Source organism: Drosophila erecta, unplaced genomic scaffold (assembly GCF_003286155.1).
Source record: "Drosophila erecta strain 14021-0224.00,06,07 unplaced genomic scaffold, DereRS2 tig00000055-arrow-pilon, whole genome shotgun sequence".
In the NCBI taxonomy this organism is placed as follows: domain Eukaryota; kingdom Metazoa; phylum Arthropoda; class Insecta; order Diptera; family Drosophilidae; genus Drosophila; species Drosophila erecta.
Window position 1 is genome coordinate 18,475,286 of NW_020825200.1, and position 15,076 is coordinate 18,490,361.

General features: G+C 46.4%; 1 protein-coding gene across 3 annotated transcripts; it reads left to right on the plus strand.

Moving 5' to 3' along the window:
- Positions 1-3,101: 3,101 nt before the first annotated feature.
- Positions 3,102-14,805, plus strand: LOC6542955. 3 transcript variants are annotated; one of them, XM_015159098.2, is made up of 12 exons: positions 3,102-3,270; positions 3,587-4,403; positions 5,479-5,614; positions 5,706-6,766; positions 7,188-7,262; positions 10,894-12,111; positions 12,201-12,542; positions 12,772-13,089; positions 13,149-13,296; positions 13,360-13,565; positions 13,891-14,074; positions 14,182-14,772. In XM_015159098.2, the coding sequence occupies exons 2-12, from the start codon at positions 4,274-4,276 to the stop codon at positions 14,504-14,506; spliced, it is 4,143 nt and encodes a 1,380-aa protein (XP_015014584.2). In that variant the 5' UTR covers positions 3,102-3,270; positions 3,587-4,273; the 3' UTR covers positions 14,507-14,772. The 3 variants fall into 3 exon arrangements, with proteins under 3 accessions (XP_015014584.2, XP_026834943.1, XP_001970447.1); XM_026979142.1 differs by having other exon boundaries at positions 3,251-3,270; positions 3,604-4,403; XM_001970411.2 differs by lacking the exons at positions 3,102-3,270; positions 3,587-4,403; positions 5,479-5,614; positions 5,706-6,766; positions 7,188-7,262 and adding an exon at positions 9,803-10,151 and having other exon boundaries at positions 14,182-14,805.
- The last annotated feature ends 271 nt before the right edge of the window (positions 14,806-15,076 follow it).

The window sequence follows — 15,076 nt, forward strand, 5'->3', positions numbered from 1 at the left end:
CGCCCCCATCATCGATCGGAGCCTCACCCACTTGGCAGGCGGAGTGCGTCCGCCAAAAGCGCCGATAGCCTCCGCAAGTCGGGTGAATTTTGATGCGATGCGATGCGATGCGATTTTTGACTTCGATAGGGTCGAGGGACGAGTGCCAAAGCAAACACCACACATTCAAGCGCTACGGGCGATATGTGGAGCAGCCCCCAAATCCAAACCCCAATCAAAATTCAAATCCAAATTCAAATCCAAATATTCACAGGCGCAGATTATTTGGCAATGCGGGCGGCGTCAGTGGCGGGCTTCTGTTTTGGCCATTTGTGCCCCAACTGCTTTCCGAAGCGGACTTGACCTGCTTGGGGCGGAGCTCCTCGGTCATTTATAGTTGAGAATGCTCGAGAACAGCCAGCAATGCGGTGAGCAGCTTGATTTCTTGTGCATTTCGGGCCATAAAAACAACAGAACAGATTTTGTGAAAGGCATTTCAAATCTGGAGAGCCACAAAACTGAACCAGAGAATTTCCTCCCTGGTAATAATAATCTAATAATGGTTTAATGCCCCGTACTCGTAAAGTAAACGGGTATTAGACTTATTGAACAGGTAGAGGGAATCGTTTCCTGTAAATTATAAAATCCCCCGACCCAGATAGCATACAAAAAATCCTACTCTTTCTCAAAAAACAGAATTATACCATAAAATCTAAAAAACAAAATACAAATGTACATAATAAACACATAAATAATTTAGCTCATTACCCAATATGATTAAGATTAAGATAAAATGCAAATATCAGCCAACATAGCCATAGGCCCTGCAACCAGCACTATAATAATTAAGTTAGACTAGTTTTGTAAACTACTCTATCTATTATAATAAATAAATAAAAATAAAATTACAAAAATATTCTTAATCGGGAGAACTAATCCAGTCATTTAGATGAATGCAAATTAATGTCCGCTTAAACTTTTGAAAATTTTTAATATTTTGTTTTTATGCAATTTCTATCGCTATGCCAAAGATAAGTTGAAATTTCTGAGTGGGCGTGGCATTCTCCTCAAACATTCACTACAATCTTAACGCTGAGTCCATTTCTTTCCGACATTTCGACTTGAGACCTAAAGTCAAGAGATCATTTCTATTAAAAGAGATTACAATTGCTAGAGATTAGGTAGCGTACTACGGAAAAGAAATGCAAATGTTTAAATCAATCCTACTCTTTCCAGTCAAAATTATTGTTCTCACCATTTATAATTTGGCCATGGGACAATCCCCATTCTCCAAATGACTCGTTTAGAGGCGTAACCTCAGCAGCGACTTAGAATTCCCAGGAGTTCCTGCTATGCAAATGAGCCGCCTGATGAGCTCACCGCGCCTTCAGCGAATCCCAGTGCGAATCCGAGTCCGAATCCGATTCTCCTCCCTCTGCCGAAGCCGACGGCGGCGCCTACGCTCACCGCGACTGCGACTGCTGCGCACGCGCCTGCGCAGACTGTGGCGCAGATTTGCAAGTCGATGGCGAGGCGCTGATGAAGAACAACCCCGGCCTGAATTAGACGGCGCCAGCGAGCATGACAAGGTCGACACTTAAAGGTGTCGCCAATTACGGCCTCACCTCCCAACCTCCCAAGCTACCAAGCTACCAAGCTACCAAACTACCAAGTGCAAGCTTCCAATCCACCCACCCACCTGGCGGGTCATCATCTTTCGGAGTGCGGCTTCGAAAATCTCTTTTTCGAGTGCCTTGTGAAAACTCGCTCGAATTAACGCTTCAGTTAAAGCCCAAATGCACTTGTGGGCAGTGGCAGCGTCGGTGGGTGTCCGTTAAATTTGAATTTCACAGCGCTTAGCGCGCTCAGCAAGGCGGAAAGAAAACTCTCCAAGCGCCAAGCTGAAGTTCTGGCTGAAGATTCGACTGCTCCACTGACTCCCGGCTTCTAGCCAAGAATTCTCTCTCTAATTGCAGCAAAAGAAACTCAAAACACATACGAAATAATCACGCAAATGTGCCTTTGTTTCGATGTTGGCACAGTGAAGAGTCTTTGAATTCGTTTAAGCGTTTTGGCAACAGCTTAACGCCTAAGATTCAGTTTTTACTGTTTAGGTTTACTTTTTGCTGCGATTGCTTTATTTGTGTTAATATATTAACCCACAATGTGCCAGCATTATCTTTTTAATACGTGGCTTTCGAAGTGATTTGGTCTGCCATTTTAAGCTAAATTTAAGGCCTACATCTATTTCATATTTTAGGGGCACCAAAGAAAAAATGTCTGTGTTCTTTATTCCTACCCTTAAAATGTTTATTTTAAAGGGCATTTCGAGTTGTCTAGCAACGTGAGTAAGTTTCGCTGTTACAATTTCATTTTAAACAATTTCGAGAGTCATTGCCAGGAGTTGGAGGCGGGGAGCAGGGCGAAACTCGGACGAACCCCCAAGTTGCTCTTCCCTCTCCGCGAGGAACCCCCCTCCCAGCAACCACTCAAGTGGGCGCAGCGTAGGCAATGCTAATGAAGATAATGATGATGACGCCTCTTGCTCCCCACCCCCTGCCACCCTGCCACCAGACAACTAACACTTGAAGTGAAGTTCCATCTAAATAAACAACTAAATTACACTTGGGAAAATGTTTCCAAGCTGGCAAGGCAAATTTGACAAAAACCACTTCTAAGCACATGGAATAAGTTTAAATTAAATTAAGTATAACATCTGATCCCTTAACTATTAGCTTCCTTACTCTGCTTATTTTAGGAACCAGTCACATGGTTCAATCAATAGCCTGATTTTTTAGGATTTTTTGCGAACATTTATAGGCTCTAAACAAAAGCAGGGCCTGGTTAAAATTACAAAACTTAGGAACATTTAAGAAAATAAGATGATAAATCCGATTATAATGGAATATAAACATGAAAGTTCACTTTTCACTAATGTAAGAATGACATTGGAACATCTGGGATATTTTATGGAAATATCTTTTACTTGGTGCAGCATTATTCTGAGTGTGGCAACAACAAATTACCGAGAGAGATGCTACCTGCCGCAGTCGCTGCCCGCGGCGCTGCCGCAGCACTGTCGCGTCTGCGCCGCTTTCTGCTCTTCCGATGAGTTTCGAACACAACTAAATCAGAATTTTATTCAGTTTCAATTGTTTAGCGAGTGCGGATCGGCGTCGAGTGCGCGAAGCAGCGAAAACAAGCCAAACCAAACGAGACGAGTACCGCAATAAAATAAAATAAAGTAAAATAAATAGTAATTGGCCCGATAGTCGAATTGAATGCAAACAGGTAGACAAGGAACCAAGAAAGTAAATTAAATTAGGTGTGTACTGCCGGGCGGCTTTCTTGTCATTAGCGAAAATTTTGGAGATTTTCAAAGTGTCAAAGCGCGACGGAAATGCCGTTATATTCGCTACATTTCCCAACATAATTTACCGCGCCCCAAAAAAGAAGAAAGTCGCCGGAACAATCTAACAATTTTCACCATCAAAATGGTGTTCGTTTTATTCTGAGAAGAATTCTTCGTTCTTAGTTAATCAAGATTATTAGCGTAATGATTTTTTGTTGCTGGCCACTATGAGCAAATAAGTTATTATTATTTTAGGTGCTTTCCGCATTCAGATGGCCAATGCTGGATTTACGCATTGATGAGCACTTTGTCGTTCGGGTTTTTAATTATCGCCCGCCCAACTTCAAAAACTTTTGGTCGAAAGGTCACAGGCACCTGTGCAGTGAGCTCTGACGTCAGCGCCTGTAAGAAGGCTTCGTGCCGCTTGGTTGGCCAGGTTATTGACTCTCGCCCTCCCTCTCCCACCTGAACTTACATGCCGGACCCATCATAATTATGTGAGTCCGCTTCTTCCGCAACCGCAGAATCTTAAGCCGCCTCTTGCCCGCGAACCCATAAATAACGCCGATCTTGGCTCATTTTAACGATCTGCATATTTTGGCAACATAATTAACGGTGAAAAGAATGTGAAAAGTAGCGAATCGTAACGCGAAAGCCCGAATCACAAAACGAGAAGAGAAAGAACACGCGACTGCAAAGAAAGGCGGAAGAAAGAAGCAGAAGGTTTCTACGCGCCACCACCGAGTCCCATCTCTCAGTTCGAAATCTCGCGTCCATCCCATCGGTGCCCCGAGCAAATCTTCTGGCCAGAAGCCCAAGTGAAACCGCCGATGATGCAAAAAGGGAAGTGCCAAAAGAAGCGAGTTAAGTGAGAGCAAATCTAAAAGAAAGCATCGTAATATCGGAAAGCGCCGCTGGGGTCATAAACTAATCGCGGGCCCCATGATCGCGATCAGCGATAACTCGCTTGGGCAGCGACTAATACGCCTCCAGGTGGCTTTTCTCCTCATCGGTCTCTGGGATTCTTCGAGGGCTCTGACGGTCGACAACCAGTTGGTATCCGCAAGAAATGGTAAGTGAAATATTGCAAATTGGTGCTAGCTGCTACCCATAAAAAAGAAAAGTATATTTGCAAACGGAAAACGGCTCTTTCAATTTTTGTGGAAAAGTTTTATTTTTAGAACTTCTTTTCTTATTTTTTGCTGGCGCTACATGATGTTGCATACAACTCAATGTTTTTTTTTATTTAATTACATATGTGCAGTAATAAGTAAGTTTTTTATGTTGTCGCAGTTAAAACGTTTATGAACAGCATTTACGCTTCAAATTGGTCGTTACAACCGGCTTTATGCTTTTCAAGAACCTTTACGGGCATTGTGCAAGTGGGAAAATCGTATAATGGTGTTTGTATGAGGGTGTACCAGAGTTATTGACCCATTCTCGTCGTAACGCAAAGTAAATTATTTTGATATTTTTTTATATAAAGTATGATTTTTACTTCACTTTAAAGTGTGATGATAGGATCCTATCTACAACTTAAGTTCCTCGGTTATTGCTGGGTAACTTAATACAAACAAGTATAATACTACAATTTTATTTATATTTGCATACCCAAAATTAATTGTACTGAAAATTAGTTCGAATTTCAGTACTTAGGAAACGTTCAAAAATTCTAAATGAGGTAATTTCTTGGAAAATATCATGTCAATCTAATAACCATAAGCTGGGGGCCAATCCATCAAGCATGTCAGACCACAAACACCGCAGAGCAGCGTGTTTTGTTTATGGTTTGACCTTTTTGAATTATTCATGCACTGACAAAAATTCTATGGGTCACCCAAGTGCGCCCCACCGGCACGCAAAGTTAATAAAATTCAAATTCAAATCCGAATCCGAATGGAGAACAAAGCCAGCGAACAATCGAAACGAGACAATTGCAGAGTCAATAAAACTAACCTACCGTAGAGTGGACGAAGTGGAGCACCAGCGGTGGCCTTGAAAGTGCAAGTGGGGTGACGCAATTGTTTAGGAGCTAAAAGGAGTAGGGGCTGCCTGGGGAGTAGGAGGGGAAGGGCCTGGGGAGTTACCTAACTAGCAGCTGAACCTTTTGTAATTGGGAGCTCGCATTAACCATCTTGCATCGACAGACTGCTTCGAGCGGATCGCACTGGAGGCGATGCTGCCATTTGAGAAGACCTTCCGCACCGAAGACACCAACTCGCTGAAGATGTGCAAGGAGAAGTGCCTGCAGGCGGGCGAGAAGTGTCAGGCCATCTCGTTCGGGTGAGTCGTCTTCCACCTGTCACCCCTTGATTGCCCAATTTCCATCTTATGTATATATGTGTTTTCCTTCTCTTTTTTCGGAATTTTGCAGTGTTCATCGACGCGGAAACGGCACTTGTCAGTTGTCATCGGAGCAGTACGGCTCGGGGGGCGGCGGGCGGCCGGGGGGCGTGATTTTCGATCCCGACTTTGATCTGTACACGCGCAAGACGAACTGCTTCGACTTGAGCGACAACTCGATTGCCGCCGGTCCGCAGCCCGTGCCCGGTCCCAGTGCCATTTCACCCGGACCGACGCCACTGGATCTGCCGAACAGGCCCTTGGATGTCGGCAATACGCCAGTGCTGGTGGTCAACCCCACGCCACACACTTCTGGGAGTCCACCGCCTCCGCTGGGACCGTCCCTGCCGCCTCCTGGCGTGGGCGATCGGCTGTACTTCTCGCACGACCTGTATCCGCTCTATAAGTATCCCACGCTTTACGAGAGCAACTATCCGTCGCCCAACGAGGAGGCCTACATTCCCGGCGGCTATGCAGCCAATGCACCCGAGGTGGACGAGCGGTATCGACCCCACTACGGGCCCATAGAACCAGCGGAGGATGGAGGTAGGCCCACGCCACATAGCCCTCCGAGACCCATCTTCGGTTTGGGCTACGGGAATGGTTATAGCTACGGATCCCCAGAGAGATATACACCGCCGACAGCGCGGCCATCGAGTGGATCCTCGGAGGAGCGACCCAGCTATGCCGCAAGGCCACCTCGTCCCACTGCCGATCGTCCAGAATATCCGCCAGGACCTCCACGCCCTACGGCCGATCGTCCGGAGTATCCACCGCGTCCCTACGATGGCTCCACACCGCCCTCATATGGACCACGGCCGGGTCCCAGCTACGATCCCGATCGCGAACCACGCCCGGACTACACCAATCGACCTGATCCGCCGTCCATGTCGCCGCAAATTGGTTACGGGATGAACGGACCATCGGCACGTCCACCTTCACCCTCCTACGACGGTCCTCCTCCACCACGAGATGAGTACGTTCGCAGGAACGGCAGTGCTATGAGGCCTGGAGACGGATACGGAGGTTACGACGATGACAAAACGATTGCCACGTATTTCAATCCGGATGACTATATGCACGGGAATAACGGTGGGTAAAAAACCTGTGACGATCTAACCATCTAGACTCTGGTGTCTAGTAAGTATTAAGTATTTACATTTATTGGTGTATGTATGCGCTTCGTCACTACGTTAATTGTCGCTGGTTATAGTGGTAGAGACAGTTTATTATTTGCCCTTATCAAAGGGAATAAAATATAATACAATCTTACATCATAGGCATTGCAGCATATCGAGCTTAAAATAACTTTGTTAAGCTTTTAGTAATTCAAATCAATATAATTATTTTTTAGTTTCCCTGCTAAATAATGATCCTGATGATGATGCATCCTATAATAATAATAATAATAATAATAATAATAATAATAATAATAATAATAATAATAATATAATCCTATAATAATTATATATAAAATAGAAATTAACTTAATCCTGAATATGTCTTATTTTAGATCGACCAATGCCCGGCAATAGAGATAGAGATAGGAATAGGGACCGGCTTGGATATCCCATGGATGAAATGAAAGGTGAGTGAAAGTCATCCCGTCGTGGTGGGTCATCTCCTGGGTTCCCTACATTTAACTAATAAATGGATTAGCGCTGTCCCCTCAGCTAACCCCTTGGCCCTAGAGACCTGGGCCTATAACCATATAAATAGACAATGACACGGGTCACTTGAGAGTTGCAACAACAATAAAACAACTAAAATTTAGAATTAGCTTGGCGCACAACTAAAACCCATTAGCTTTTGGGGCCCACGACGACCGACTGGTCAAGTGACAGATGACAGACGCCCGATTGACCCACATTCCCTTGCTTTTATTTGCGTAACAAAACTAAACCCATTAGCCTGGCATAATGCTCATCGGATCTGGGATTCGGGGGTGAGTGGGCGGTTGCAGCAAGCATCGGCATTATTCACAATCGCATTAAATACACAGTGGAGCCAAAAGCTCCACTAACTAACCCACCCACAAAGCGGTATAATAAATAACGCCGTGGCCGAAGTTTTGATAAATGGCAAGCGCAGTAGAATGGAAATGCAGGAATTGGGGTCACCCACATGGAATATTAGGCATTTCGGTTCTCTTAGGTCATTTTGCACAGAAACATAAATGAGCAAGTGTTTTTTATTTAAAGCTATTACCAATTTAAATAGTATGAAGCATACCAAAAGCTACAATATCTGAGTATAAGTTACAGGGGAAAAGCTTTACATCGTAAAGATTTTAATATTGAAATTAAAAAAAACGACAAGCTTGATATTTTTATACAGCTTAAACTACCTTCTCATAGTATCCAAAATAATTGTTTGCTATCTACCATTTCTAAAGGCCATCACATTTAAATTGTATCTGGCTAATTATCAATTTTTTGCCAGATGATCCAACAAAAATTAATTCAACCAACTATTTTCCGGTCTGTTCATTTATTATGATCTCATTACTTTACAGAAGAAATTGAGTTGTCAAATGCAGAAGATTTATGACATTTCTGAAACTACCAAGCCAGATCATCAAAGAACGATTTGTGTTTTGATTTCGACGCGACTTCCTTTCGGGTTTCTCAAGTGTGACGAAGTGGAGTACATGAACCCAGCGGGTGGCGGTGACATAAGCCTATCGAATAAACCATATGCTACATGCCAAGTGCCAGGTGCCAGGTGACAGGTGCCAGGGGCCAAGAGAATCCAAGTTCAAATGCCAAACTTGATGACGTTGGCGCAATTAATTGTGTGGCTGAGGTGGCGTGTTCGCTAGTTAGCTTGCTTTTATTTGGCGTGGGACAGATCGTAATTAACACTTGGAGATTGGGCTACAGCTGGCTGGGAGGCGGAAGCGATCTTCTAGTTCGCCATAGGTATCTCTAGTTTTTGGCGGTTCTATGGGGTTGTGCAAGATCTGAATAGAACAGAACAGAACGGAGTGGAACTGCACTCAGCATGCGCACTCCTCCGGCACTCATTGTATGCAAATGCGAACACGAAGTCGCTGCACAAAAACCACCCACATTCGGGGTTCGAGTTCGCAGCACCACCGCATTGCCTGACAGCAATGACATTGATTCAGGAACGGAAATGCACTGAAGTCGGCTTCTTTTTGTGCTTGGAGGGGTGATATGATCGTTGGACTCATATTTGTGGTCAGGCACGATTGGGAAACGTAAAGCCTTGAGAAATTGAGCATTGGCCAAACGCATCTGGGCAAAAACAAAAGACTTAGGAAAGGAACTTGAATAATTTATCCTTTTCAATGTATTACCTAATTATAACTGATTTATGTTATAGTATTTGGTATTATTCTTTTATTGCAATACTTCTGAAATTGTAATTTAAATATTTTCGTTCAATTCTAGACTGCTTTAATAATATTATTACTGTAAAAAACTAACAACACTACAAATGAACTATAACTAAAATAGCCTGCAAGCAGTATTTTATGCTGGTCATCTTCAGTTCAACAAAAATTAAAATAGATTTTCCTTTTAAGAAAGCTCACAGGCATATATAGTATCTTCAAATACTTGTATAGTCCATCCTTGAGCAGAAAAATTGTAGCAGCCATAAAAACCCTTTATAAGCCCGTAATTTAAACTACGATCTAGCGGATAACTGTTTAGGTATAACTTTCCTAGTACCTCATTAAGACCGCTCTTATTGAAACGAAATAATAAGCATCATACCAAGTTGCGGCATCCTTGAGCTGGGTCTGTTAACGGTTGGCTGCCCCCATCAGCATCGCATCTCGCAGCGATCTGTACCCTCGTATTTTCATCTGAATCATTGGCGAAGATAGGCATCTTCCACCGAAAAAAGCCCCACTGAAAATGCTCATTATACCGCAGATCCAAGGCTTCTGGGCAATGCGAAGTGCTCTCCGCCGGGTGTCGGAAAAAAGAATCCACTGAAAGGGGGAGTCATTTTCTGAGATTTTCTGAGCGGCGGAGCGAAAAGCTCCCGGCTCAGAAGCGCAGAGGCGCAGAGGCGCATCGGCGCAGAAGCGAAAAGCTCGGAAAACGCGCGCGATTTTCTAATGCCGTATAAAACCGCAAGCTTGACCACAGCCGCTGTTCATTCGCGATTAGAATCGCCAGCGCCGCGCATCCAAAATTCGTGTCGGAAATCGTGTTCGCGTCTGCGTGTCCTGTGTGCGAGCGGGATGGCCAGCTGGCCCATTGTTTCGAGCGCTTGACATTGCACAGAAATTAATTGGCCCAGAACGCAAATTAAACCATTACGTAATCACGCTCAAATCACCGCTTCGGCACCATAAACTCCCAAAAAATGGCGAGTATCTGTGGGCTTCTGCCGCTGCTTCTGCTTTTGTGTCGCGTCCACGACGGCGTATCGAAGTTCGTTAGTCCTACGCGCCACACCGATCTCAGCAGCACCATTATCATAGTGGAGGACGCCAAAGGTAAGGTGCCACGCTTGTGGGTCATTCCACTTGGGGCCAAACTGTCGGCCGAGTTTCGGAGTGCGTATTAAAGTAATTTGCATAATTTCCATCGTTCTGCGTGAAAAACACTCTGTCTTGGCTCTGTGCTGGCAATTTTCCCGGAGATTATCTTCGGTGGAGTACATGGCACCCAACATGACTCGAACATAATTTACTCAAAACGGCAGCGGATGTGCCGCAAAACACGGCAGGGCAGCAGAAACAGAAATGACTTGGACACAAATGCACTTGGGAAAAGAATTCCTCCTCTTCCTGAGAATCAATTTTAAAATTAAATTGTTGCTAGAAAGTGAAAGGTTTACGATTAGTCAGATCGCTTGCATTATACCAACAATTGAAAGGCTAATTTTAAGCAGTTTGGCTCTTATTATACTCTTGTCCACCTGTCCACTACATTTCAAAGCTGTCTTAAAAATAATCGGAAAATAATTGAAGCAAGGAATAAAAGAAGTTAAGTACTTAATAACTGCAATGGAATAAATCGGCATACCCCTGCTTCAAATTCAGTAGCATAAACTCAGATTTTCTCCAAGTGTAGTCGGCAATAAAGTAACCCAGCCCGATCTTGAGCTCTGTCCTCGCTTCACTGCCTCCGAACGTTGAATGGTTGTTATATTTTCCGCCTTTTTTGCTGCCCACAATTGCGTAAGACGCAGCATCTGCAACTGGCACTGCAACATTTACTTAATCCGCTTTTCAGCCTGCTTCCGACGAGTCCTGGCCGGAAAACGTATTGCCCCCCACTTCGTGCGCCGCTCCATATCCTGCGAGCGAGTGGAAGAGTGCATGCGGGAGTGCGGTCGCGAGCGGCGGTTCATGTGCGAGGGCTTCAACTACAGGCTGGATCCTTCGGGTCACGGGCAGGGCGATTGCGAGCTGGTCGAGATGCCGCTGGCCCAGATGGACCTGTACTCCAGTCCGGATCGACGGGATGCCAATTTGCTGAGGCATCCCGACTACGACTACTACGAGAGGGACCGCAATGCGCCGAGCAGCTGTCGCCGCAGTGCTTGCCAGGATTGTTCCCAGGGTCCGGTGAGCAGCCAGCCTGTTTACTTCAAGCCCAGTGGAGGAGCAGGCGGATATGGTGACCGTGACCGGGACCGTGACCGCGATAGGGACAGGGATCACTATCGTCCGCATAGCAGCACTGCCGTGGACCACTACCGCGGTCCATCTGGTCCCCCAGGCTCCTCCTCCTACGAGCAAAGGCCGCCCTTCTCTTCCGAGTTCCATGGATCGCACAGCTCATCCTCCTCGGCATCCTCCTATGAGTTCTCCTCGCATGGCTCAGGTTCTAGCTCGGGTTCCAGTTCTGGATACTTTGGTCACACCCCACCCAGTAGCTATGGCGGCGACCATCCCTACGTGGATCGCCATGATGCTCCGCATTATCGTCCCGGAAGACCGGACCGCTGGGAAACTCTGCCGAGCAGCTCCGGCTACGATAGCTCCGCGTATAGACCGCCTCGTCCCGAAACGGATCGCATCGACAAGTACCGACCCCCGTATCGTCCTGGCTCGGACTATTCGCCCTATCGACCGCCAAGTCGTCCGTCGCACAACTACCTCGATCGCGATGGAGCAGGCCCTCCAGGACCTCTAGGACCTCCAGGGTCCAACAAAAAGCCAAACAAATTTGTTCCCTACCTGATTGGCGGCGAGGACAACTGGGGACACTATGGTGGTAGTTATGGTGGCAGCAGCAAGCACTCCTCCTCATCATCATCCTCCTACTGGGGTCTCACAGAATCCCAGAGGCGCAAGGATCAGCACGACTTCAACTACTTCCAGCTGGGAGCACCACATCGCGAATCCAACTCGGTGCTCAGCTATCCGGGCTCTGGATACGAGGACGATTACCCTCGACGACGCAACGATTACCGTCAACAGTGGACTCGGCGAGCGGGACAAGATGGTAATGGTGTTTTCTAGCTACCCTCGCTCTTGTTTTCTCTTGCTGTTTTGTACACTAGTTTGATCAATTTTGTTGATTGATACCCACAGAATGCTCGGCGAAAACCAGCGAGGGATTCCGGCTGCACAAGACGGCCGTGAGGCACGCCTACAACGTGCCCACCTTGACGGAGTGCGAGCGCCTGTGCTCGGATCAGCGGCCCAGCTTCGTCTGCCACACGTTCAGCTACCGGTACAACCAGGCGGGCAGGGACAACTGCATGCTCTGCGACCGGCCCATCAACATGCTCGACTACTACGTGGACATCGAGCCGGACCGGGACTACGACATCTACTCCATGGCGGACGACATGGACGTGTGCCGGCAGCCTCCACCACGACGACATGATACCGCCGGCCCTAGCACCGCCCTTTCCGATCCGAGAAACGCCCGTAAGTTGATATCACACCTATTATTATCCTAAATATAACTATTCACAGCTCTTCTAATTGTATGATATTTTACAATATATCCTTTATCCTTTTATACCTAGAGTAAAGCCATAAATATTTAGAAGAAAGCAGAGTTTTAGCATTGAAAATTAATAGATTTTATAACACGGTTAAGGTCCTGTATATATTTGTATATTTTTAATGACTAAATCCTTTTCGAATTCTGCAGAATGTTTCTTCCGCGCAATCGATGCCACACGGTTCTTTAAGTCGATTGTCCGTGACTCGCTGACCGTGCGATCTGTGGGCGAGTGCGAGATGGAGTGCATCCGCTCCACAAAGTTCACCTGCCGGGCGTTTGCCTTCCGATACGGCCAGCAGCGACATGCCGGAGTCATCGACAACTGCCAGCTGAGTGACTGGCCAGTGCGGGACATGGACAAGGAGCGGCATCTCATCCTGGACGCCGCTTTCGACATCTTCGAGCGAGCCAGCTACGGGCACGGATGTGAAATCCAGCCAATTGTGGATGAGAAGCACAAGAAACGTGGGTTGATTTGGGATTAGTGAGTCCGTAGAAACTATAAGTATCCAACTACTTCTCAGTCTGCTATTTGGGTTACGGATCACCGGCTAGACTGCTTCCTCCGGCCATCAAGAAAGTGATTTCGGTGCCCTCCGAGATGGCCTGCAAGAAGGAGTGCATCCGATTCCGAGAAACGACTCCTTTCAAGTGCTTTGCCTTCAGCTATGGGTGAGTCATACGAATTGCCTAACCCAATGGCAGTGTAATCAAAATTCTCCATCCACACGCCAGCTCCCATGCCAGCTCCTTCAACTGTGAGCTTTCGGACCTGGACCAGACCGAGCTAAAACAGGATGTGCACTATGCGCACACCAAGGACCGCGACTTCTGGCTCTTCGCCTGGAATCCCTTCGACTGGACCTGCCGGGACAAGGTCAACACCATTGGGGGATCCCGGGTGAACAACGACAGGCGCATGGACATCTTCCGGGAACCGGGTAAACTCAACATACTAACCTGTTGCACGTCGATCCAAGTGTAAATAACGGGTTCCGGGTGCTCTTCCCGTCCAGCGGATTGGCATTAGTTGTGTATTATTAGCTTTAGAACTTGTGTAAGTTAGTTTGTAGCGTAACTCGTTGTGTAAATAACGTTTACTAGCATGTACAGAGGCACCAGTCCCAGCATAACCGAATGGCGAATCCCCCCAAAAAGCTACTAACCGACCGATTGCATGTCACCGTTTTCCCAATTTGATTCCGATTTCCATCCCCTAAATCCCGTGTTCTCGACCTCACTAAACTCGCTTCTTGTCCGCTAAAGGCGACGTGGCCTGGCGTCATTACACCGTGTCCGGAAAACCCTGCCGCCGGAGCAGTCCCTGCGCCAAGAATCTCATCACGGGCTTCTACTCCTGCGAGACGGACGCCTCCGAGGTCGGCTCCTGGGACTACTGCTGTAAGGCGGACCACCCGTGCGGCTACAGCAAGGGATTCGATTATCCATGGTAAGTTGAAGGAGTCCTGTGGTGGATAGAGACTCATCTTTCACCGAAAGCAACTCAAAAAATAGCAATTGGCCCATAATTCGTACATTGTCCTTCACATTTTCCAGGTGCTTTGTGGGCGACGAGTCGGACCAGTGGCGCAAGTGCAGCGATCGCTACTTCCCCGGAAAGAACGGCACCCAGCCGACCCACTCGCACCTGGGACTGCCCAGTGCCAAGGAGAAACAGAAGCATCCACACCCCCATCACGCCCAGCCGGCGACGGCGGCCAGCAGCGAGTACAGCCAGCACCCCCCTCGACCCGGCGGACTGCAGAGCCTCAGTGACTTCGCCGCCGCCCGCCTGTGGCCCGTGACCTACCTGTACAGTGAGGGCCCGCCCAATGCCACCGAGTTCAGCAACTTCGTCGACTGCAACAAGGAGTCGTGCTAGTGGGGCGCTGATTTAGATTACGATTAGCAGATTAAGAGATGCTTGTGTACAATAGATAGCCCTAATCCCCTAATCCCAAACACTAATCCCAGCCAGATGTACTTGGAGCGCGCGGACGTTGGCGTTGTGATCATCATTGAGATTGGATACCATTGTCGTCAGAAACAAGTGAAACCAATTAACTTATTAACTTAGCTCCCCTGAATGTTGAATGCTACCTAAAATGACAGCTTGCGTGCAGGCATTCTTAGTACCACTAAGCTGTATTGTATGTATTATTAATAAAATTAGTTTTTACGAAAAACGTCTGGCACATGTTTTTCTTGGCTCGATTATTATTTTGGCGTAACAATTCTCTGATTAATGAAAGTAATTTATTCAAAAGCTCTCTATAATAACCATCAATCCATTTATATAGTGAACATTTCTTAAGTGCTTTCTTTTGTGTATCACTACATAAAATAATAATTATTTTAACTACTTACATATGTATTTAGTTTTTGAAAATATTTTTTGTTTTGCATATTATTGAATAACTTTGGATTGGAATTATAGTAGTTAAATGGCAGT

Excerpts from the sequence above, each read along its gene's own strand:
- LOC6542955 (XM_015159098.2), top strand. The coding sequence starts at position 4,274 with ATGATCGCGATCAGCGATAACTCGCTTGGGCAGCGACTAATACGCCTC. Across the intron at positions 6,767-7,187 it reads CTATATGCACGGGAATAACG|ATCGACCAATGCCCGGCAAT; the intron begins GTGGGTAAAAAA and ends GTCTTATTTTAG. Across the intron at positions 13,297-13,359 it reads TGCTTTGCCTTCAGCTATGG|CTCCCATGCCAGCTCCTTCA; the intron begins GTGAGTCATACG and ends TCCACACGCCAG.